This window comes from Phocoena phocoena, chromosome 1 (genome assembly GCF_963924675.1).
Source record: "Phocoena phocoena chromosome 1, mPhoPho1.1, whole genome shotgun sequence".
Classification (NCBI taxonomy): domain Eukaryota; kingdom Metazoa; phylum Chordata; class Mammalia; order Artiodactyla; family Phocoenidae; genus Phocoena; species Phocoena phocoena.
The window spans coordinates 149,530,176-149,553,408 of record NC_089219.1 but is presented as its reverse complement, the minus strand read 5'-3'; the positions used below and the strand labels follow the sequence as shown (position 1 = coordinate 149,553,408).

The following is a 23,233-nucleotide window of genomic DNA, read 5'->3' as shown; positions in this document are numbered from 1 at the left end:
TCTGGGGCAGGTCACTCACTGGCCGAAATCTCAGTTTAGCTCCACAGTGAAACTGGGATGGAAGAGGAGGCCTGCAGAAGAGGGTCAGCAGCAGAAATCTTCTCTGGAGGGAGCACCGAGCAGGAACCGTCAATAATTCTGGTTCTTCCTCCTCCCTGTGCCCCACAGGTTTTCAAGACTCTGATCGTGAAGACAGGGAGGCTCAGAGGGCCCAGCGTAGCTTGCGCATCCTAAGTGTGATGGAGCACGAGAGGCAGGAGGCCATCCCTGGGGATGGGGATGCTAAGGGTGGGCTGCAGGGTTGGGGTGGGGAGCGGGGAGGCAGAGAGACCTGGAGCCAAGAACTGACACCAGTAAATAAAAGGTCACAATGATTTTTCTAGGTACCCAGGGACAAGCAGACAGAGCTCTGCTGATGGGCAGGAGCTGACAATTAGTAAATGAGCCTCTGCAGTTATCTGTTTCCCTTCCTTCTCCTTGTTTCATAAGACAGAGGCTAAGAAATAGATGCAACTGGCAGGTGACTGAAGGGTGAAAAATGAGCAACCTGTTAGCTGGCGTCGGGGGAGGGGCACTCAGTGGCAGAGAAACAGGACACTCACGCGTGAACCAGAGGGTAGGGACAGGGCTTAGCTGGGGCCGTTTCCAGGGTCTGGCTCTTGCTCTGTCCCAAGCACTTTGCAGGGATTAGTCATTGAATCTTCTCAGTAACCTTACAAGGCAGGTATTATTGTTCTTCCCACTTTTCAGAAGGTAAAACTGAGGCTTAGAGAGGATAAGCCAGGCCCTACTGAAGAGTGGCAGAGCCAAGAATACAGGCCCAAGTGGCTCCAAAGATGAGCTCTTTATATTATCCTACAAGGCCTCCTTTCCATACACCCTTTTTCTCTCTTTTCTTGTCTCCCTTCTTCCCCTTCCTCTCTTCCAAACATTCAGCGAGTGTTTACTGAGTACCTAGCAAGGGCCAAACCCTGTAATATCTCTTCGGGGGACAGAAGCAGCCCAGACAGGCAAGGTCTCTGCCATCGAGGAATGCTGTCGGAAGGGGCTCTGCCCAGCGCTGGCCATCTGTTTTCTTGACTGTGCTGTGCAGCCCCACAGCGTGTCCAGGGGGCCTGCTGGTGGAGGAGAGACACCGAGAGCTGGGCGCAGGCTTGTTTCCTCCCAAGTTCTGTGGTGCAGAAGCAGGGCTGGGGGAGCTTTTGGTGCCTTCTCTTTGGGCTGAGTCTGCTTTTATCTTGGTGGTGGTAGGGGGGTTGAGTCCACCTGCAGGCTGCTCGCCTGTGTGCTGTGGATATTCTGTGAGGACTCATGCTCCTAACCCTTGCCTTCAGCCCCAGCAATATCAGATTTGGGGGGACAGTCCCTGAAAAGGCTGAACTCTTTCATGCCTCCATGTTTTTCCTTTGCTTTTTTGTTTTCAACTAAAATCTAGTTGACTTACAATGTTGTGTTAGTTTCAGGTATACAGCAAAGTGATTCAGTTATATATATATGTATATATATTCATTTTCAGATTCTTTTGATTTTTTTTTTTTTTTTCTTCGCGGTACGCGGGCCTCTCACTGTTGTGGCCTCTCCCATTGCGGAGCACAGGCTCCGGACGCGCAGGCTCAGCGGCCACGGCTCACGGGCCCAGCCGCTCCGCGGCATGTGGGATCTTCCCGGACCGGGGCACGAACCCGTGTCCCCTGCATCGGCAGGCGGACTCTCAACCACTGCGCCACCAGGGAAGCCCTCTTTTGCTTTTTATTCCACTCAGTGAGACCCTCTCTTTTCATAATACACCTAGAGCATCACCCCCTCCAGGAAGCCTTCCTTGACTCTCAGGCTCTGTTGGGTAGCCCTGAGAGGTAACCCTCTCACACATTCCCAGCACTCTGCATACTGTACTGTAAAATCTGTCGTCCTGTATGCGTGTATGTGTCCTGTATCTACATATGTGATATTGTGAGGGTGAGCTCTGCATGCACAATAGGACCTCAAAGGTCGTTGATGAATTACTTGGTGGCTGAGTGGCTAACTAAGACATCGTTCTTGGCTGTGCCCATTTTTCTTTTTCCAATCTTCCTTCCGCCTGACTCTCATCTCTGACCATCTCCCCCTTCTCATCATTAAACATTACTTGAGGGATGGAGACTGAACCCAGACTGTCTGCTAAGACACCAACCGCTGATGACACAGCCAGTTCTCCCTGCACCTGGTACAAATTTCAAACCCCAATCTGTTGGCAGAGGTTGCGGGGGGTAACCAGGGGCGGGAGTGAGGAAGGTTACTCCAGGCAGAGCGGCGGAGGCTCGAGGAATTTAACTGTGAGGCATGCACACTATGAAGGAAGACTGTGGCTGAGACACTGTGTTCCGGAGCTGAGCAGGCTACGGCAAGATCAAAGGGCCAGCTGGAAAAATGTAAAACAGTTTTCTAAAAACAGCAAGCCCCGAGGAGAAGGAGCACGGACCGGCTTCTCCCGCAGTGAGCACAGCCCTGCCCTGTTGCACGGAAGAGCCGCGTTAGTGTAGTTACCCTTCCACACCCCAGAACACAGAGCAATGCTTATTCTCACTCACTCATACCCATGCACCCCTGTCTCACAAGCACACACAGCCCCATATCCAGGTCAGCCTCCCAGGGCTGTGCACTTAGACGCTGCTTGAAACGTATTCAGGGCCACAAAGAATGCACCAAATGTCACAGCCGCAGGGGACATTCAAATACATTTTATCGATGGGGAAACTGAGGCTCCAGTTGGCCTTAACTCAGATGCAGTCGTGAGACCCTTCGATGATTAACAGAAGGCAGGATCCGAACTTACCACTCCCCCGTCACTCTCCTGTCATCCCTCTGACATCCCGCCACCCAGTTCACCCCCTCCGACTCCCTGGCAGTTCAAAGTTGGATTCTAAATTTTGTCCCTTGGACCAGCTCCAGAGAGAAAACGTGTCTGACAGGCAGCATGTGTGAGCTGTTGGTCAGAAGTTACGGGCAGTGAGGAAACCCTCTCTCCAATATTTCTGTAAACCAGTATGGGGGTCCTTTCTGGCTGAGGAGCTCAGAGACTTTTATCTGCAGAAATCCACTAGTGATCAGCTTCCTACATCATGGGAACCCAGTGTTCAAGGGACCGCTCTGGATAAAAGGCCTTCTCGCATGGGCACTAGGAGCCCTGCCCTTGCAGGAAGGAGCCTCAAGTTGCCTAATGCCCAGCACCCACCTCCCTACTCTCTCTGGGGAGACCCTGTAGTACGGGCTGTGAACCTCAGAGCCTTAAATCATGCTTCTTTCCAAGGGTTCGCTGACTCCCCTCTCCTCCCTCCCCCTTCCCTAACAGCCGGTGCATCTCTTGGCACCTCCAAAGCTGCATCTTCACATCACAGCAACTGTCCTAGTCATCAGTGGATGGAAATAACTTTTCATGACGGCTCCTCTGATGTTTCCATCTTTTGTGTTGATCAAAACAACAAAACGAATCAGACTCTCGGCGTCTGACTGAAGCCTAATTGAAAATACAAAGTGGCACTAAATGTTACGGTCTAAATAAAACACATTCAATTACAGAAACTCAACTTGGGGAGCGTGAGGGACAGCTCTGGTAAGGAGCTAAAAAGCAGGCTGCAGGATTCTGAGGCATCACTATGGGGACCCCCGCATTGGCTGGATGAGACTCAAGATGGCAACACAGAAGGCTTTCTAGAGCCCAAGAACCCCTGGGTAGGGCCAGCTAGGGAGCCTATACCCATTTGCCTGGTCACACTTGAAGTTCACTTAAGAGGCTGAATCGGCTTCGTGCAATGCCTCTCACGTGTCCTGCACCTGCCCTCCTCGCAAAGGTGTTCCTCTGCCAGACAGGCGGAGCTGCGGATAGTGGTAGAGAGTGCAGGGGAGTCCTGACATCACCCACTGGGCACCTTGAACGGGCCTCCTTGGTTGGGGGGGTGTGGGGATGGCAGGCGGGGCAGGCGCTTTGCAAGCACAGGGACTTGCACCTCTGCTCTGGCTCGGCCTCCTAGGCTGTGACCAGCCTTGCTCTGGTCGCTAAACCTTGCCACCCTTGACTTCCTCTCGTGTCACACAGGGGTGATAATACCCGTCTTGCAGGGTTGCCGTAAGGAGCTGAGATCATGCTTGCGAGGGGCCTGACCTGCTGCACAGGACAAACCGCAGCTTCCTGGGGCGGGTGCCCTCTCGGCCTCCACTCTGACCATCGGAGACATGTCCTGTGACTGGACATGTCAGGCCTGGGCAGGGCTCACTTGCCTTTATTGATTTTCTAAACAGAACAGTGCACTGCTCCAGTGTCCTTGAGGGTGTGAAGTGAGGATATGTGAGTCTGAACTGGTCTGAAGCCTTGAGAGCTGCAGGTGGAGAGGGAGCAGTAGGGGTGGGCCTTCTGCACTCACGCGGCCGCCAGGGGGCGACGTCTCAGGAAGACGCGTAACAAGGCTTGGGCTTCAGAAGTTGCGGGGAATCCTAGCCCTGCTGCTGGCCAGCTTGGTGGCCTCGGGAAAATTACTTAGCCAGATTGAATTTCAGTTTTATTATCTGTTAAAAAAAAAAAGGCAAGGACAGTACTACTTATCCCAGGAAATTGTTGTATTAGCTGAGGTCATGTTTGCAAACTAAAAGAAGAAAAACACACGACCTAAATGTTAGTTAGATTTCCACACATCTTAAATTAGGTAGAGCTGAGAGGCAAGGCAGGGTGGTTAAGTTTCTCTTCTAGGTGTGGCTATACTTGGAACATGATTTGCATGGCTTGGCCTGGAGATTATGCATGGGGGCACAACCGTAAAAATATAATTACTACTACTAACATTTATTAAGCAGGTAATATGTGCCAGGTAACTTTTCAGAGTGCTTTTTAATGTACTAATTATTCATTTAATTTAACCCTCAAGCAGATGTCATAATTATTCCCATTTTAAAGGTGAGGAAAGTGAAGCACAGAGAGGTGAAGCAACTTGCCTAAGGTCACACAGCAGTAAGTGGTGGAAACAGGACTTGAACCTAGGCAGGCTGGCAGGCAGCCCCTAGAGCCCATGCTCTTCATGGATGCCAGGAAACTGCCCATCATCAACCACTATCTTGTTCTTCACACCCTGGCTTGGTAGATACTCCCATCTCAAGGTCTCAAGGGTTACTTCCCCCTCAGGTCTCCTGTCCTCATCTATAAAAGGAAGGACTGCCTTTCACTAGACAGTCTCTGAAGCTCTACCAACTCTGGATTGCTGTGTCAGAGAGAGGGCGTGTCCTCTGAGTGACCACAAGTATGGAGGGACAAGGACAGGGCTCTTCATGATTAGTATGAGTTACTTCTGTCACGGAGCACATTGTATATCTCTGCTGTAGCACTGCTCACTCTATATTGTAATTTATCTATATATCAGTCTTCCCCACCAGAATGTGGCCTCCCTGAGGGCAGGGATTATATTTTATTTATCTCTCTATAAAAACACATTTAAGAAGCACAGACAGTCCCATACAGGACAAATCCAATGAGAAACATGCCTAGACACATATTAATCAAACTATCAAAAATTAAATACAAAGAAAACATATTAAAAGCAGCAAGGGAAAAATAACAAATAACACACAAGGGAATCCCCATAAGGTTAACAGCTGATCTTTCAGCAGAAACTCTGCAAGCCAGAAGGGAGTGGCAGGACATATTTAAAGTGATGAAGGAGAAAAACCTACAACTAAGATTACTCTACTCAGCAAGGATCTCATTCAGATTTGATGGAGAAATTAAAACCTTCACAGACAAGCAAAAGCTGAGAGAGTTCAGCAGCACCAAACCAGCTTTACAACAAATGCTAAAGGAACTTCCTAGGCAAGAAACACAAGAAAAGGAAACGACCTACAATAACAAACCCAAAACAATTAAGAAAATGGGAATAGGAACATACATATTGATAGTTACCTTAAATGTAAATGGATTAAATGCTCCAACCAAAAGACATAGACTGGCTGAATGGATACAAAAACAAGAGCCATATATATGCTGTCTATAAGAGACCCACTTCAGACCTAGGGACACATAGAGACTGAAAGTGAGGGGATGGAAAAAGATATTCCATGCAAATGGAAATCAAAAGAAACCTGGGGTAGCAATTCTCATATCAGACAAAATAGACTTTAAAATAAAGACTATTACAAGGGACAAAGAAGGACACTACATAATGATCAAGGGATCGATCCAAGAAGAAGATATAACAATTGTAAATATTTATGCACCCAACATAGGAGCACCTCAGTACATAAGGCAAATACTAACAGCCATAAAAGGAGAAATCGAGAGTAACATAATCATAGTAGGGGACTTTAACACCCCAGTTTCACCAATGGACAGATCATCCAAAATGAAAATAAATAAGGAAACACAAGCTTTAAATGATACATTAAACAAGATGGACTTAATTGATATTTATAGGACATTCCATCCAAAAACAACAGAATACACATTTTTCTCAAGTGCTCATGGAACATTCTCCAGGATAGATCATATCTTGGATCACAAATCAAGCCTTGGTAAATTTAAGAAAATTGAAATCATATCAAGTATCTTTTCTGACCACAATGCTATGAGACTAGATATCAACTACAGGAAAAGATCTGTAAAAAATACAAACACATGGAGGCTAAACAATACACTAATTAATAACCAAGCGATCACTGAAGAAATCAAAGAGGAAATCAAAAAATACCTAGAAACAAATGACAATGGAGACACGATGACCCAAAACCTATGGGATGCAGCAAAAGCAGACCTAAGAGGGAAGTTTGTAGCAATACAATCCTACAATAAGAAACAGGAAACATCTCAAATAAACAACCTAATCTTGCACCTAAAGCAATTAGAGAAAGAAGAACCAAAAAAAACCCAAAGTTAGCAGAAGGAAAGAAATCATAAAGATCAGATCAGAAATAAATGAAAAAGAAATGAAGGAAACAATAGCAAAGATCAATAAAACTAAAAGCTGGTTCTTTGAGATAAATTGATAAACCATTAGCCAGACTCATCAAGAAAAAAAGGGAGAAGACTCAAATCAATATAATTAGAAATGAAACAGGAGAAGTAACAACTGACACTGCAGAAATACAAAGGATCATGAGAGATTACTACAAGCAACTCTATGCCAATAAAATGGACAACCTGGAAGAAATGGACAAATTCGTAGAAATGCAACAAAAAGATTAAAATATCTAGGAATAAACCTACCTAAGGAGACAAAAGACCTGTATGCAGAAAATTATAAGATACTGATGAAAGAAATTAAGATGATACAAATAATGGAGAGATATACCATGTTCTTGGATTGGAAGAATCAATATTGTGAAAATGACTCTACTACCCAAAGCAATCTACAGATTCAATGCAATCCCTATCAAACTACCACTGGCATTTTTCACAGAACTAGAACAAAAAATTTCACAATTTGTATGGAAACACAAAAACACAAAACACAAAGCAATCTTGGGAATGAAAAACGGAGCTGGAGGAATCAGGCTCCCTGACTTCAGACTATACTACAAAGCTACAGTAATCAAGACAGTATGGTACTGGCACAAAAACAGAAAGATAGATCAATGGAACAGGATAGGAAGCCCAGAGATAAACCCAGGCACATATGGTCACCTTATCTTTGATAAAGGAGGCAAGAATATACAGTGGAGAAAAGACAGCCTCTTCAATAAGTGGTGCTGGGACAACTGGACAGGTACATGTAAAAGTATGAGATTAGAACACTCCCTAACACCATACACAAAAATAAACTCAAAATGGACTAAAGACCTAAATGTAAGGCCAGACACTATCAAACACTAGAGGAAAATATAGGGAGAACACTCTACGACATAAATCACAGCAAGATCCTTTTTGACCCACCTCCTAGAGAAATGGAAATATAAACAAAGATAAACAAATGGGACCTAATGAAACTTAAAAACTTTTGCACAGCAAAGGAAACCATAAACAAGATGAAAAGACAACCCTCAGAATGGGAAAAAACATTTGCAAATGAAGCAACTGACAAAGGATTAATCTCCAAAATATACAAGCAGCTCATGCAGCTCAATAACAAAAAAACAAACAACCCAATCCAAAAATGGGCAGAAGACCTAAATAGACATTTCTCCAAAGAAGATATACAGATTGCCAACAAACACATGAAAGAATGCTCAACATCGTTAATCATTAGAGAAATGCAAATCAAAACTACATTGAGGTATCACCTCACACTGGTCAGAGTGGACATCATCAGAAAAGCTGCAAACAATAAATGCTGGAGAGGGTGTGGAGAAAAGGGAACCCTTTTGCACTGTTGGTGGGAATGTAAATTGATACAGCCACTATGGGGAAAAGTATGGAGGTTCTTTAAAAAACTAAAAATAGAACTACCATATGACCCAGCAATCCCACTACTGGGCATATACCCTGAGAAAACCATAATTCAAGAAGAGTCATGTGACAAAATGTTCATTGCAGCTCTATTTACAATAGCCAAGACATGGAAGCAACCTAAGTGTCCATCATTCGGATGAATGGATAAAGAACATGTGGCACATATATACAATGGAATATTACTCAGCCATAAAAAGAAACGAAATTGAGCTATTTGTAGTGAGGTGGATGGACCTAGAGTCTGTCATACAGAGTGAAGTAAGTCAGAAAGAGAAAAACAAATACCGTATGCTGACACATATATATGGAATCTAAGAAAAAAAAAAAAAGGTCGTGAAGAACCTAGGGGCAAGACGGGAATAAAGACACAGACCTACTAGAGAATGGACTCGAGGATATGGGGAGCGGGAAGGGTAAGCTGTGACAAAGTGAGAGAGTGGCATGGACATATATACACTACCAAATGTAAAATAGATAGCTAGTGGGAAGCAGCCGCATAGCACAGGGAGATCAGCTCGGTGGTTTGTGACCACCTAGAAGGGTGGGATAGGGAGGGTGGGAGGGAGGGAGATGCAAGAGGGAAGAGATATGGGAACATATGTATATGTATAACTGATTCACTTTATTATAAAGCAGAAACTAACACAATTGTAAAGCAATTATACCCCAATAAAGATGTTAAAAAAAAAAAGCACATTTAACAGTGCTGTTGTTGCATTGCAAAGAGCAGAAAGAAATCAGGACAGTACCTATCTTCAGGGCAACCCTATTTATAAGATCTTTTGCTGGAATATTACTTAGAAAGACTGCCCTGTCTATATCTGCATATGCAAATAACTTGTCAGTGGACAGCTCTATGCATTATACATGGTAGACACTTAATGGTCTGTTGAATAAATAAGTCTGTGTATGCAAATGAGATGCAAATCTTTCCCTATTTTAATTTGACCCTTGGGAACATCTTCAGGGAATCCCTTGGGCTCGGGTTGTTTTAATGTTTTTTAATTGAAAATCTTTTAACCCAACCAGTTTTGTATCTTGCCTGTGTTGGGTGAAGCTCTTGTCAAGTTGGGAGAAGAATGCTGGGCTGGGCCTGGTTAATTAGGATTAATTCTGGCTCTTCTGGTAATTCAGAACATGATCTAGGAAGTGACTCCCCTCTCTGGGCATCATTTTCCTCATCTTTAAAATAAGTGGGTTTTCCTTCCAGTACTGAGGTATAGTGATTTCCCATCTTTTGGTCCTAGGCATGTCATTCTGGGCAATCAGAGTCTCAGCATTCAGCAATCCTATCTAGAAAGAGAAATTGCATCCCTTGCCAAGGATTAGAGAAAGAGTCTCCAGCCCCCCTGCCCATTTAGAGAAATGAGTTTTTTAGGCACCAGTTCTCCCCGCCTGGGCATTGTGTTCAATCATTTCTTTCCAAACCAAAGGATTTTTAAATAAGAGGCTGGAGTTTTCTCTCTTAAATACAACAAGCCAAGCGTCTGATTAATAGGGTGGGCTTGCATTTCCTTTTCCTCATATGAAAATATTTATAAAAAATGCTCCAATAAGAATATTAATAGCCAGGGAATCAGCTCCGTGTCAGCTTCTTTGTTCCCTGATATTTGAAATGGGGGGAAAGAAAGAGGAAAAAAAATCAAATCCAGGCTTGGGGGGGGGTCACCAGTCCCTGAACGCCCCCTCCAGGAGGCAAGATTCCCCTCCTCCTTTGGGAAAGACACTGAGATGCGCACTCAGCTCCTGGGCCACACTGAGGTCCTTAACCAGAAACACATGTGCATCAAAGGCTTGGATTCAAAGTGACACATTTCAAAACAAAAGTACAGCAGAAATTCGCTTATCCTCACTTTCCTAATCCGCAAACTCTGTAATTCTCCCCAAAGTCCCTCAGGCTCTGCTCCAGCCCCTGCCTCCTCAAATTCTCTCCCCCCTGTGGCTCAGCCCAGGCCTCCCAGCTCAGGCAGAAGGGAGAGCTCCTGTTACCGGGATTTCGACCGCCTTGTAAAAATACACCTTGGCACGCTCTGCCTGCACCCTGGGAAGCCTTATCGCCAGGACTAAACAAATGTGCACAATCAAAATAATAGTCTGAGATGTCAAAATAAATGAGCAGGGGACATCTGGAAGTATGGCTCCCCAGAGTGTTTTCTTCCCCTCCCCCTCCCCCAAGTCTTCAGATGCCTAGGGGCCTGGCAGTTCAGTGGCTTTGGTCACAGGTGAGAGACTTACTGCCCTTACGTCACAATAGGCCCTTTGAAAATGCTTCTTATTTTTGGCCCTAGGTCCAGGTTTAGAGTCGACAGGCCCTCCCCCAAACCAAGGACACCAACATTCGTTCTCTAGTGAAGCTGGCTGGACACTGCCAGGGTGGCATGCTAGAGGCATCTGGTCTGTGTCCTGCCAGCCCTCTCCCCACCCCAGGCAGGGTCTTAAACCAGTGCAAGGAGCTGAGGGGCAGGGATGTCTCTTCTGCACTTGAGACCTTCAGAGAAGGATAGCTTCATAACCTTTCCAAATAATTCTGATTGCTAATAACTCCAGGCCAAAGTTCTTCTTGCCTCAACTCTCTGATATTACTTAAGATAGGGGTGATTAAAAAGTTACTTTCCTGTCATCCGTGAGGGTAGAGTCCCATTGCCCTGCATGAGATGGTGGATCCTCCAGCAGGACCATCTTCTGAGTGGACTGATGCAACACTGCACAGGAAGACTGCCCGGGACAGCCCTTAAAATCACATGCCATCGTCTGGGCAATTTCCAGGCAGTGTGTCCCTGTTCCTGATGGATTCCCTCAGAGGCTTCCCAGAAGCACTTTCAGAGCCACCTTTGATGTGGGTCTCGTTTAGGACTTAACACAACCTTCCGTCCATCAACAGCAAGCTTTAAAGCCACTGGCACGTCCCTGTGAGTTCAGAGAAATCAAACCAGCTCTGGTGACTCTGGTCTTAGGTGTCAGGTGTTGTACAAGGTTGAAAGGGCAGCTGGCCTGCTGCATGTCCTATGGGCCTCATACTTCCCATCTGGGGTCAGTATGGGTGAGCTTTGAAGTCCTTCCCAGCTCTGATACTCTATGGTTCATAACTTGGGAGACAGGAAACCATGTATTTACCTTCCCTGTGCCTTGTTTCTCAAAGCATGGTCATGGGCCACACCCATCAGAATCAGCTGGGGTGATGGGCGGTAGAGAGGTGAAGAGTCAGGTAGAAGAGAGAACGAATATGACTTCTAAGGCTAAGTCGTAAAAAAAGGCAATAACATTTCTGCCTTATTTGTGGGAATACTCACTCTTGGAGCCCTGAGCGGCCATGTCTGCCATAAGCTGCCATGCTCAGGATGTCTGACCATCTTGAGGCCACCATGCTGTGAGGAAGCCCAAGACACAGGGAGAGGCCTTGCCTAAGGTACCCTGGCCGACAGTCCCAGCTGATCCCAGCCTTCTAGTTCCCAGCTGCCAGACATGTGAGAGGACGTGATTCCAGATCATTCTAGCCCTAATCATTTCCAGTCACCCCAGCCCATTCATGCCATCCCAGCAGAGGCTCCAATCCAGATGTTGCCGTGAAGAGAAAAGCCCTCTTCGGTGCACCCTGTCTGAACTCCTGACTTACATAGTTTTGTGAGCATGTGGAAGTGGTTGTTTTATGCTTGTCAATTTTGAAGTGGTTTGTTACATAGCAATAAATAACCAGAATGTGTGCCGATAACTGACATACATATGGGCATTCAGAACTGGGGTCTGAGTGTCCACTGTTTGGAGAATGGCAGCCCCATCTACTGCAATGAGCTTGAGGCCTGCTTACTTACTTGGTGAGGCCAGACATGGAAAGCCCCAGGGATAGCTCCTTTCTGGCCCAGTGTCCACACATGCAGCCAGACAGGGGCCTGGAGGGTTGGGAGATGACCAGGCCTCAGGGTCCCCCTCCCTTCTCTCCACAGATGCCTGGAATACTGGCCTCCTGGGCCTCACACATGAGCCCAGGGCTGCCTTCGCCTGTATCAAGGGGACCAGGACTGTTTAGTCTGCTGGGCACATTCCTGGATTTTAAAAATAAATAGCAGATTATGAGCGACTTAGTCGGATGCTGTCATTAGGCCAGGCCAGAGGCTTCTGAGGTGTCCCTTGGGAGGGAGCAGCAGGAAAGTCAGGTTGGAGGTGTTTGCCTGAGACTCGGATCTCTGTCTCAGCCGTAATTTATAGTGGAGATGCTTCTAGCCCTCTCTGGGGTCTCAGAAGTTCTAATAATACTATGAATGACAATACGATAATGATAATAATCATTACCACTTATTGAAAGCACTGACTGTGTGTCAGACACAGTGCTAGGTAATTTATATATAGTCTCTCGATCCTCACAACAGTCACCATTATTAGGCCCACTATACAGATGAAGAAATCGAGGTGTAGAGAGGTGAAATAACATTCGCAAGGCCATATGCCTAATAAGCGGTGACAGATTGTGTGCAAGGCGGTCTGACTCCCATGCTCCCACTCTTAACCACTATGCTATCTTGCCTCTCCAGGCCTCGAAATAGACAGCAGCATCCCATGTCCTCAGCCACCCTAAACACACACACGCACACACCCATCACCAGCCTTTCTGCTGTTCCCAAGGCCCTTTCCAGCCTACATGGAGCCATTCTCCACTGTGACTCCCTTTTTCCATTTCACCCTTCGCTAGATCATTTTATGCCTCTATTCCCTCTGCTAATTCAAACTAATTAAAGTATAAAATAGAATAATTGCTTCCATCCCCATACATTTTTCCCATCTACCCTGAGTATAGAGTTAGATTCCCTTTCTGGGAGTGGCCAGGCTGACAAGTTGGGTGGAAACTGGGGCTATCAAGTTTCTTTTCATCTTGTGACTTGCTTTTTTACTTGGCTTGTCGCCTGATTCTCCCTGGTCCCACCGTCTGACTTCCATTAGACACTGAGGATATGGTAGCGACTTGAATTCCCTCCCATAACATCTGCCAGTCGATTCGCTGTTGAGGAAGCTGGGGTGGACTTTGTAGGGAAGAGTCAGGCGTCCTATCCGTGGAGCACCTGGGCAATTAGTAGAATCGGGGAATTGGTTCCCTAATGTTCCCCTGGGACTGGCCAGCATTGGGTCTATTAACAGTACATTAACATCGACTTGTTAGGCAGTGGCACTAACGACCCAACACTTCTTACTAGTCCTATTTCTTAATTACATTTAATTAACTGAGAGAGAGAGAGAGGGAGAGAGAGAGAGAGAGAGAGAGAGAGCACACATGAGCCCATACTGGATTGTTCTAGCTCTGTGGGGAGATGAAAACCTGTCTAGGCAGAACTGGAGGGCAGAGACTTGGTTCTACTCTCTTGTGGCATCAAGGATACAATAGGTGCAATGATTTGGGGGAGGGGGAGGGGAACAGGGAGACGAGCTGGGGACATGGTGAAGGTAGGGGTGAGAGTAGGCTGCCCAGAGATTTACTGGAAAGTGAGGCGGTGGGAAACCCCGTTCCCACGGTGTCTTATAAGGTCTTAGGTCTTTTAGGGAACTCCAAATTGTTAAATGACTGCCTCAAAACAGGAATCTGCTTATCCACAGACGCCAGCGTTTCTACCCTCATTGCAGTGTTTACCCTTCGGGGAAGGAGTTCATATGGGCATGCAGGGACTCATAAAACTCGTTCAGAAAGTTCTTTTGGTCTAAACTCAAGGCTGTTTCCTGTGCTTTGGGGGTTGTCTTCTGGAGGCGGAGAAGAGTCATGATCCCAAGACCTTAGACAAGTCTCTTTAAGGTCTGAAAGAGCCTCTAGAGAGTTCGATTTATTATCTCCATCCTTCAAGCTGAGGAAACTGAGTCCCTGCGAAGTTCAGGGTCTAGGTCAGCCAGCTGGTTAGAGGTAGGCCAGGACTAGAACATAGGCCTCCTGGCTCGGCCTGAGGCCTGCCGGGTGTGCCGCCACTTAGCTTCCTCCTAATCACCACCCACGGTCACCACCCTCCTGAGTAATGGGATCATAAAGGCTGAAAGCTGGGACAGGCCGTGAGGAATCTGAACGATGAGTATTCTCGGTGTGTGAGGTGGTGTGAAAGGAATTCCCCTCTTGCTGTCTCAGCCAAGCCTCACAGCGACCTTTGTAAGACATACTGAGGTGACGTGACTTGTCTAAGGCCACCCGGTTATAAAATGTTGAGAGCTTCAGACCTCAGTCAGAGCAAAAGCTGAACTAGAGTCCACGTCATTTGACTTCATTTCCATTGACTGTTCTCTTGCCACACATTCAACTGTTTCCTTTAAGAGGTCCGAGCTGTCTGTGAACACCCGGTGTACTCTTGGCCGCTTGGCCTCAGACAGATGGCCCTCCTGAGGTGTTCCTGGCCTTCAACCCTGGACCCAGCCCCTGGTGAAATCACCGGGCTACCTACTGCCCCATGGCCTGCGGCTCTCCAAGTGACAGGCCTCCGAGCTCCACCACCAGTACCCCCTCCGACTCTGCCCGCTGATCACGGCTCCACCTGGCATAGGGATCTCCCTTGACTAATATCTCACCTGATTCAAGATAGCCCCATGGCATTCAACCCAAATTCTTCCTATATCTGCTCAGCACGACTGGCTACTACTGAGCCCTTCTGTTTGGTGCCAACTGACAGGAACCAGGCAGCAGATACAGAAGGTGAGACCAAAGGAGGGATTATTTAGAAATAAGCTAGGCTGACACTTGGTTTAGCCAGAGCTGATGCTCTCAGAGACGACATCAGATATGGTTTCAAGAGGTCATTGTATTCCCTGAAGGCCACTTATCAGCCTCCAGCCCTCCTCTTTGGCCACGTTTTGAATTCAATTTCAGAAATCATCTCATTTGACTAAAAGATATGCAGCCCAAATATGTGCCTTGGCATCTTCTCAGTTCCACTGAGGTCTCACCGGTCACCTCTATTTGCCGCCTCTGCTTTTCTACTTCATGGGGTTCAGAGAACCCAAGAAATAATTTTTATCCAGAGTTACCAGCCTGGTCCTCGGCCATACATAACGTCTTTTGAAAATATCATGTTAACGTAGGTCTATTTGATCCCAGTGACTATCCTTTAATGCACCGGTCTAGGGGGCTAGCTCTCCACCCACCCTTCTATCTGTAGATACTTCTGCAGAAGCATCTGGAATGGTGTTCATCAAATGTTAACATGGTGTTACATTTGGGGGTGTGGGTTTGGGAACTTGTTATTTCCTTTTCTGTATGTACTGCTTGAATTTGTATGGTGCCCACCTATCAGTTTTGTTTAAGAAATAACCTTTTGTCTTATAAACAAAGAAAAATAGGAAGGGAAGGCAGAGGATTTATAGCCTCCAATCTGATGATAAAGATTTCCTTGTTAGACTGTAAGCAACGTAAGGGTAGCGACCAAGTCCCATTCATTTTGATGTTTTTCCAGTACATTGTTCCCCATAAATACATGCCCAGTAATTTTTTTTTTTAGGGTTACAAGTTTGCATCTGGACTTGTTTACGCCTCAACCATGGGGGTTACAAGGAAGAAGGTAAAAAGACAGGTGGGTTCAAGAGGATCTGGATGTAATTTGCATACAATTAGCATATGGTTTGTGTCACCTCTTCTCAGGAACTAATTTTCAAGTTAAAGTTGCATCCCTGCTTCCCTTATGCCATCATGTGCCCATTCACCTCTTCCTTCCTCCACTCATCCCTTGTCCCCGATTCAGAATTCACACATACAAAAAGGGAGGAGGGAAAGAGAACTCTGGGCAGGGTGAACTTGATGACAGACACCTGGAATCTTTGCAGAGTATTTTGAGAATGACACCTGAGTGGGGAGGTACCCTGAGAAAGCTCACTGGTCCTCCAGCGCCACGTCCTTGTCTAGCCTCTAAGTCAGTGTCCCCAGCACCAAAACAGATTCACAGTCCTTCCCCTTTTTCTTTGGCCTTTATCTTACTTACCATGTTCAGGTCAATGTCAAGATCACCAGTCCTGCTGACTGTTGACCTGCTGACTGAATGAATGGAAGGTGCCAGCCTTTCCTAAGGTCTAAGCTTTGCTTCCTGCACCTCCACTGATTTGGGGGATCCCCTGTCCTTCTCTTGTCCTTCACCATGGCTCTCCTTGCATTTGCCTTCTCTCTGCTCTCACATATTCAGGTCAAATATAATCCAAAGGAATAACATTTCATCCAAGAGAGTGTGGAATCCACTCAGGTGTTACCCAGAAAAGGACAGAATTCTATTTCTCAGGCCTTCCCATCTCTGCAGAAAGAGCTGCAGCTTCCCAGAGCTGGCCAGCTTCTACCCTGCATCAGTCTAAGACTCAGCCCAAGATTTTTATCTCCTTCTGGGGACCTATCTTGGGTCCATCTCTCCCAGCCTGGAGGCCTGGATTATTTACACCTCTTTGGCTCCCTTGAGCAGCAGACTGTCGGCTCGGGAGCAGTAAATCTACCTCCTAATCACACCAAGCTGCTTCATGCAGTCTGGCCTGTTCTTGTGGGGCTGTTCATCACATGCTGAGACAGGGTCTGCGGCCTAAAGAGAGGCTCCAGGAAGTGGCTGGCCCCAACTGCTTCTTCTCTCTGACTCCCTGCAAAAGCTTCCTAGGACCCCTGAGCAGCAGGCCCAGGGGTCTCTCTTGTTTGATGGAATAGCTTCTGAACAAAGGTCACTGGTTATCTGCTCCTCCTGGGCTCTGGAAAGGAGGGATGTGTGTCAGCACTTACTTGTCTCTCAGACATAATGTATAGGTAGCGCTGATCAATGGAGAAGGCCATGTCCCGGAGGATGGGGCTCCCATCTTTGAGCACGGAGACCATCTCATATTGGACCCCACCATGGGGGGGACCATCGGCTCGAATCTGCAAAAGAAAAAAGGGCATCTGTACTCAGTGGTCCCCTGTGGGTTTACCTGCAGGTAGTTTATAGAAGATAATCCCAACATCCTGCCCCCCAAGCGCTACCCTGAAGCAGGTTAGGTTACAGGGAAGACAGAGGTGCTTCTTAATTCCAACAGCCCAACTTCCACCAAGAGGAATCCTTTTCCAAGCAGTCTGAGTGTGCTGGTCTGGGACTTCTGATGGTGAGTTTATTTGTGTGCACGTATATATTTTTAGGTGTGATCTGAATGTCCCTATACGGTTATTCTTGTTTGTGTGTACATATATTTATAGCAGTGCATGATGAGGGTGTGTGGAAGTGTGCACTTATTTGTGTTTGGGGTAGGAGAATCAACACCTGCACCGAGTGTTTTTGCCTCGGGCAAGTAAGAGAGGATGGTGGGACCAGCATACAAACCATCAGACAGCTGGTCATCAAGAGATTCAAGATTTTAGGATCTCAGAAAGGTCTTTCTGACCCCAAATATATCCCCTGAATGTGTGCAAATCCACCAGGAGATTTTGGTGAGCCGGGAATCCCTGAGAACAAAAATCTGAGAATCAGCCTCGGAGCCCGTCCCAGGATAAGAAGTCAGAAAGGACTTGGAGGTCATTTAGTCTGGTGCCTCTCAGCCCTGGATATACATTAGAATGATCTGGGGAGTTTAAAAGAATATATGGCTGGATCCATTCATCAGAACCTCTGTGCTTGGGGCCCTGGCATCTTCGTTGGGTTTCAAAGCTTCCCAGGTGAATCTAGTGAGTGGCCAGGGTCTAAAAGCACTGATTGTAGCCCAGTGGTTTTCAAACCAGCATGCCCTGAGAACCACCTGGAGGGATTGGGAAAATGCACCCCTGGGCCCACACCAGGTTTCTGATTCAGTGGGAATGAGGCCTGAGAATTTTCATCTCTAACAAATTCCCAGCTGATGTAGATGTTGCTAGTCTGGGGGTTTGAGAAGTGTTCCTCTAGTCTAAGCTCTACACAGAATTTGGAAATTCAGCGGAGAGAGGTCCCTAAGGACAAAATGCTGATGGCAGGGAGTCCATAATTTGAATGTGCTCTCACCACTAGGTTTCCTGTTCCCAACACAGCAGCTGACTCTTGACCAATATTGCCAACCCTGGCTTGTTTCTTTGTCCTCCGTCCAACTAAACCCCCTCTAGCTCAAGCTCACTTTCCCCATGAAGCCCTGCCCAGTCTCTCCACCACACTAATTGCTCCTCACCCTGATGGCTTTTTATCCACCAGACATTTTGTCCTGGGATTATAATCAATTGACTTGTTCACCGTATACGCACTAGCTAACGTGTATTGACTACCTACTTAAATTGTTCTCTAATTGTCTCGCATGTGCGTAAGTCTGCCAACATTTTGAAGGCGGGAAGGCTTTCTATTTCTCTGAGGACGAGCCTCTGAGGACTAGAATGGAGCTGGGAACACAGCTGCTGATGGATAAAAGGGAATGCTTGAGAAATGCTTGTTGAAAGGACATGAACTATGAACCAACTGATAAAGTATCGTGGGCTCTTTAGTGCTAAATCAAAGTGAGGTCAAAAGACAATTTTCTGTGGACAATTTTAAGCTGAAGTCTTTCCCTCCTATTCCCTTTGATTTCTCTCTTGGACTTCTAACCATCTTCTTCCCTCTGCCCATTTCTCCCACCCCACCGAGAGCTCCTGAGAGCAAGGACCATGACTTATTCATTGCAAGGGCTAAGCTTGGTGCCTGACGCCACAATAAATACGCAAGGATGGATGAATGGATACATGTTCAGTTTTTATTGGCTGAGTAGAGAGGATCAAGAGCATTATTTCTTGCAGAGTTGGGAGGGTAGGACCAATGCTTCTATTCGATTTTTTCTACCCTCCTGAGAATCTGTGTACTTGAGGGGCCTGAGCCAGGGTGTGATCTGTGCCCAGAGTTGGGCTGGATTGGAGTGAGTGAGAAGCAGACCACGAGCCCATTGTGGGATGGGGCACAGTGGTTCTGGAGTTCCTAGTGGCAGAAACAGCACTTTCCTGCCTGAGGCCCTGGGCCTAGACCCCAGGAGTGGGAACAATGGAGCAGGGCTAAGAGTCAGAGGTACCAGGTTCTCCTTGTCTGCTTTGATGGGTGACTTGGAGAGCTCTGGGCTTAAAGATGAGGAGGTGACCTCAGTGGAACCGAAGAAACTCTGCCCTCAGCCATTCCTACCCCAGTAACTCCCCACTGTGGGTTGGACTGTCCTTCTCTCCTAAGCTCCTCTTTCAACCTTTTTTCTGCCTTTTTAGTGGCTTCCTGCTGTTCCAAGCGGTTGCCTTGGCAACTGTCACTAAAGCGCCTCCTTCCAGGGGAGGGGTCAGGGGGTCATTTAATTCATTCTCATAGGGCAGAGGAAGACTCTGGGGTCAGGAATGATGGTGTGGGGCTGAGGCTACTGCCTTCCACCCTGGAGCAAATCTCATGATGGATTCAAGCAGAGGGAAGAAGAACGGCCTCAGTCTGGGAAAATGCCCCACAATTAAAGTAGTTCCCCTTAACCTTCAGAGCAGCATTCTCTCTCAGATGGACAAATCCGAAATTTCCATGAGATCCTTCTAGAAATATAGTAGCTTTTAATCACAAAAGTTCTCGGGCTATTGCAGGAGGTAGGGGGAGATGTGATAGTCATGATTTCTTGTTGGCTTAACCTCAATATTCCCTCTCCATAAAATGGGAGAGTTCAAGCATTGCTTTGTCCTCCAAATGGGAAATGTCCCAGTGCTTCTCACCACCCTTCGTGTGACAGCTGCTCCTCTCCAGGGATGTTTCAGTCTCCTCTGGGCACTGGCTCAGCCCCAGGAACTGAGGAACCATCCTCCCACGCCAGGGCCAGCCCAGGATCTCCCCACCTGGGGAGGCCGGTTAACCCTCTGCCAGGTGAAGCAGCCTCGTCCCCAAGAGCCTGGGCACACAAAGTCAGAAGGAGGAAAGCCATGTCTGGCCCTTTGTGGTCCCCAGGACTAGATGGTACCCATGGCAAGGTTGGAGCTGAATTGAACCAAAGATGATTTATCATCACATACTCTGCTGCATCACAGTTAGGACTAATCCCAGCCATTAACTTTTTCTGAATAAGAGACCTAAACAGTTTTTTTTTTTTTTCTGTCTACAATCCCAATCTTTCAATAAAGCAGTTGAAGCCAGAATCAAACCTATATAACTCTCAGACACCAGAGCTGAAACTAAACCAGAACAGAAAATGTTCTTGGTACTGAACCTGAACTAAGCTATCCTATTTCATTCAGTCTAAATCCCTGGAATGAAGAGCGGTATTGCCTAAGAAGTCTGTGCACCCCTACTTACTCCCTCATCCCATGCTATCTGCCTTGAGCTGGTGCAGCTCTCCAAGATACCAACAGGAGGACAGAGAAGATAGAGAAGGGGGCCAGGAGGCTGGGGGTCAAAGGGAATGAGGTGGTGGCAGGGCTGGCAGGCAGAAGCCAGGGGAGGCCAACTGGACGGCAGAGGTCTTTCCCTTCCCTAATTCCCTTTGCTCCCTCCAGGCAACACACCAAAGTGGGACTCAGGGTTCCTGGGTTTCTGCTCTGACTGTGTTCTTGTCTGGGCTTGATTTCTGCCTAATGGTACACTTTTACGTCAGCTACCTCATCTCCCCAAGGCTCAGTTTTCCTCTCTGAATAACACGAAGGAGCAATCTTCTCAGGCTCTATCACAGGAGAATCACAGACTTATGAAGACTGCCAGAGCTGTAGGGCTTTGGAGCCCATCTCATCCATGTGCTTCCATTCATGGACATAGCTAGTCAGGGGTGGACCTGGGGCTCCCACCAGCTCCAGCCGGTGTGGTCCAGAGGAAAGCACATGGCTGATGAAAAGAACACCCTGTGACTGAGGAGGGACAAAGGGGGGCCCTACTGTAATTCAAGCACACGAGTCCCCATCTTTCTCTGTCTCGGATGGGAAGTTTTGAGGTTCAATGCTGTCCTCCATCCTTGCCAGACACAGGGTGGTGGTGGAGACTGTGACAGAGTCCCAAACAAAATTGGGATTTTAAAATGCAACACAGGGCTTCCCTGGTGGTGCAGTGGTTGAGAATCCGCCTGCCAATGCATGGGACACGGGTTCGTGCCCCGGTCTGGGAAGGTCTCACATGCTGTGGAGCGGCTGGGCCAGTGAGCCATGGCCGCTGAGCCTGTGCGTCCGGAGCCTGTGCTCCGCAACGGGAGAGGCCACAACAGTGAGAGGCCCGCGTACCGCAAAAAAACCAAAAAAAAAAACAAAGAAAAACTGCAGCAGATTGAGTCTATTCTGTGGTATCCTACAAAGTGAGTTCTCTTCAGCTTCTGAGCTTGTGTCTCCAGGGCCAGGTTTCAATGACCACAAGGACAACAGTACACTGAAATAGGCCATGAATCTAATCCAAGAGAAGGGCACTATCAGACCAAGTTGCACAGGCCCCAGCCAGGCATCCAACCAGGCAGAGGAGGAGCATGGAGAAGGGTCAGAGGAGGGAGGTGATTCACACAGGGGAAAGCCAGTCACTTCAACCCGTCTTTCTACTTGGGCTCCTCCTCTCCTGGGAGGGCTTGACCTCAGCAGACATGCAGAGCTAGTGGTATCAATTTGCTTGGACAAAGCTCAGAAGGTGGGATAAGAAGGGCAGTGTGCTGCAATGGAGGGTGACAGTCTCTACAAAGATAAGCAAAAGACAAAATGTGCCTAAACCATCGTACAAGGAGATTTAGGCTAGCTCTAGTAAGAATTCCTGTCGTGAGGAGCCCTGACTACGGAGTGGGTGACCACAGAAGACTGTATCTTCTTTCTCAAGAGAGTTCTGAACATGGGATGACTTCTTTGTTTTTTTTTTTTGTGCGGTACACAGGCCTCTCACTGCCGTGGCATCTCCCATTGCGGAGCACAGGCTCCGGACGCGCAGGCTCAGCGGCCACGGCTCACGGGCCCAGCCGCTCCGCGGCACGTGGGATCCTCCTGGCCCGGGGCACGAACCCACGTCCCCTGCATCGGCAGGCAGACTCTCAACCACTGTGCCGCCAGGGAAGCCCCGGGATGACTTCTTTTGCTTCATGGTTAAATGTGGCCCTGCCTGAAGGTAGTGAGGATGATCCTGGTAGATTTTCAAAGGGCCCTGTTGGCCCAAAGAATTTAATAGCTACCACTTCTATTGCTTTTACCATGTGCTGGGTGCTGTTGAAAGTACTTAACAAAAATGAACTCATTTAACCTGTACAAGAACCCATGAGGTAAACATTGTTATTATTCCCATTGTACAGATGGGAAATTGGAGGCATGGAGAGTTATGTGACTTTCCCAAGATCACACAGCTAAAGGGTGGCAGTATTGGGTTTCCCACATAAAGCCTGATTCTCAGCCACTCTGTGACTCTCCTAAGAGATAATAATGTGTGAACACAGCCGTTCACTGCAGCCGAGAACAGAGCAGATGGGGCAGATGAGAGTCCAAATCCTCTCTTTAGCTGCTCTTCCTCTTTCAGACCCCAAAGAAAGAGGAAGTGGCCAAAGTGGGACAAACACCTACTTCCTAGAGGCAACAATAAACTCAGAGCCTAATTTGGGGGGACCCGCTGGGAGGTTAAAAGGCAGTTTATCAGGGCTGTCTCTGGGGCAGGAGGATGTGAGGTGAAAACCAGGGGAGATTTACTGTCTGGTCCTCCTGGTGGGAGGGGCCTCTTTGAAATGAGAATGAAATAGTAATCCTATTAGTAGTAGCTTTCCTTTAAATCACAGCTAGGTCTGTACAGAAATTAATGACAGCCTCTTTATTTGACTATCCAATTTAAATCAGCATATCCAATTAACTAGCTTATCTGCAGGCCCCTCCAAACTCTTCTTCTTATGCATCAATTTCTTCCCTAGTTCGTCCTAAATTATGGAGCTTTTACTTGGGATTTGACACTCTAACATCACTTTATTATTTAGTAGTAGCAGTAGTAGTATCTTTTTTTTGCAAGAGCT

General features: G+C 47.2%; 1 protein-coding gene across 1 annotated transcript in view; it reads right to left on the bottom strand.

Moving 5' to 3' along the window:
- PLXNA2 (plexin A2) overlaps positions 1-23,233 on the bottom strand; it is a 190,789-nt gene that overhangs the window by 102,656 nt on the left and 64,900 nt on the right. Inside the window, exon 3 of the mRNA XM_065889436.1 lies at positions 17,103-17,237. Coding sequence (XP_065745508.1) covers positions 17,103-17,237 — 135 coding nt within the window. The remainder of the gene's footprint in view (positions 1-17,102; positions 17,238-23,233) is intronic.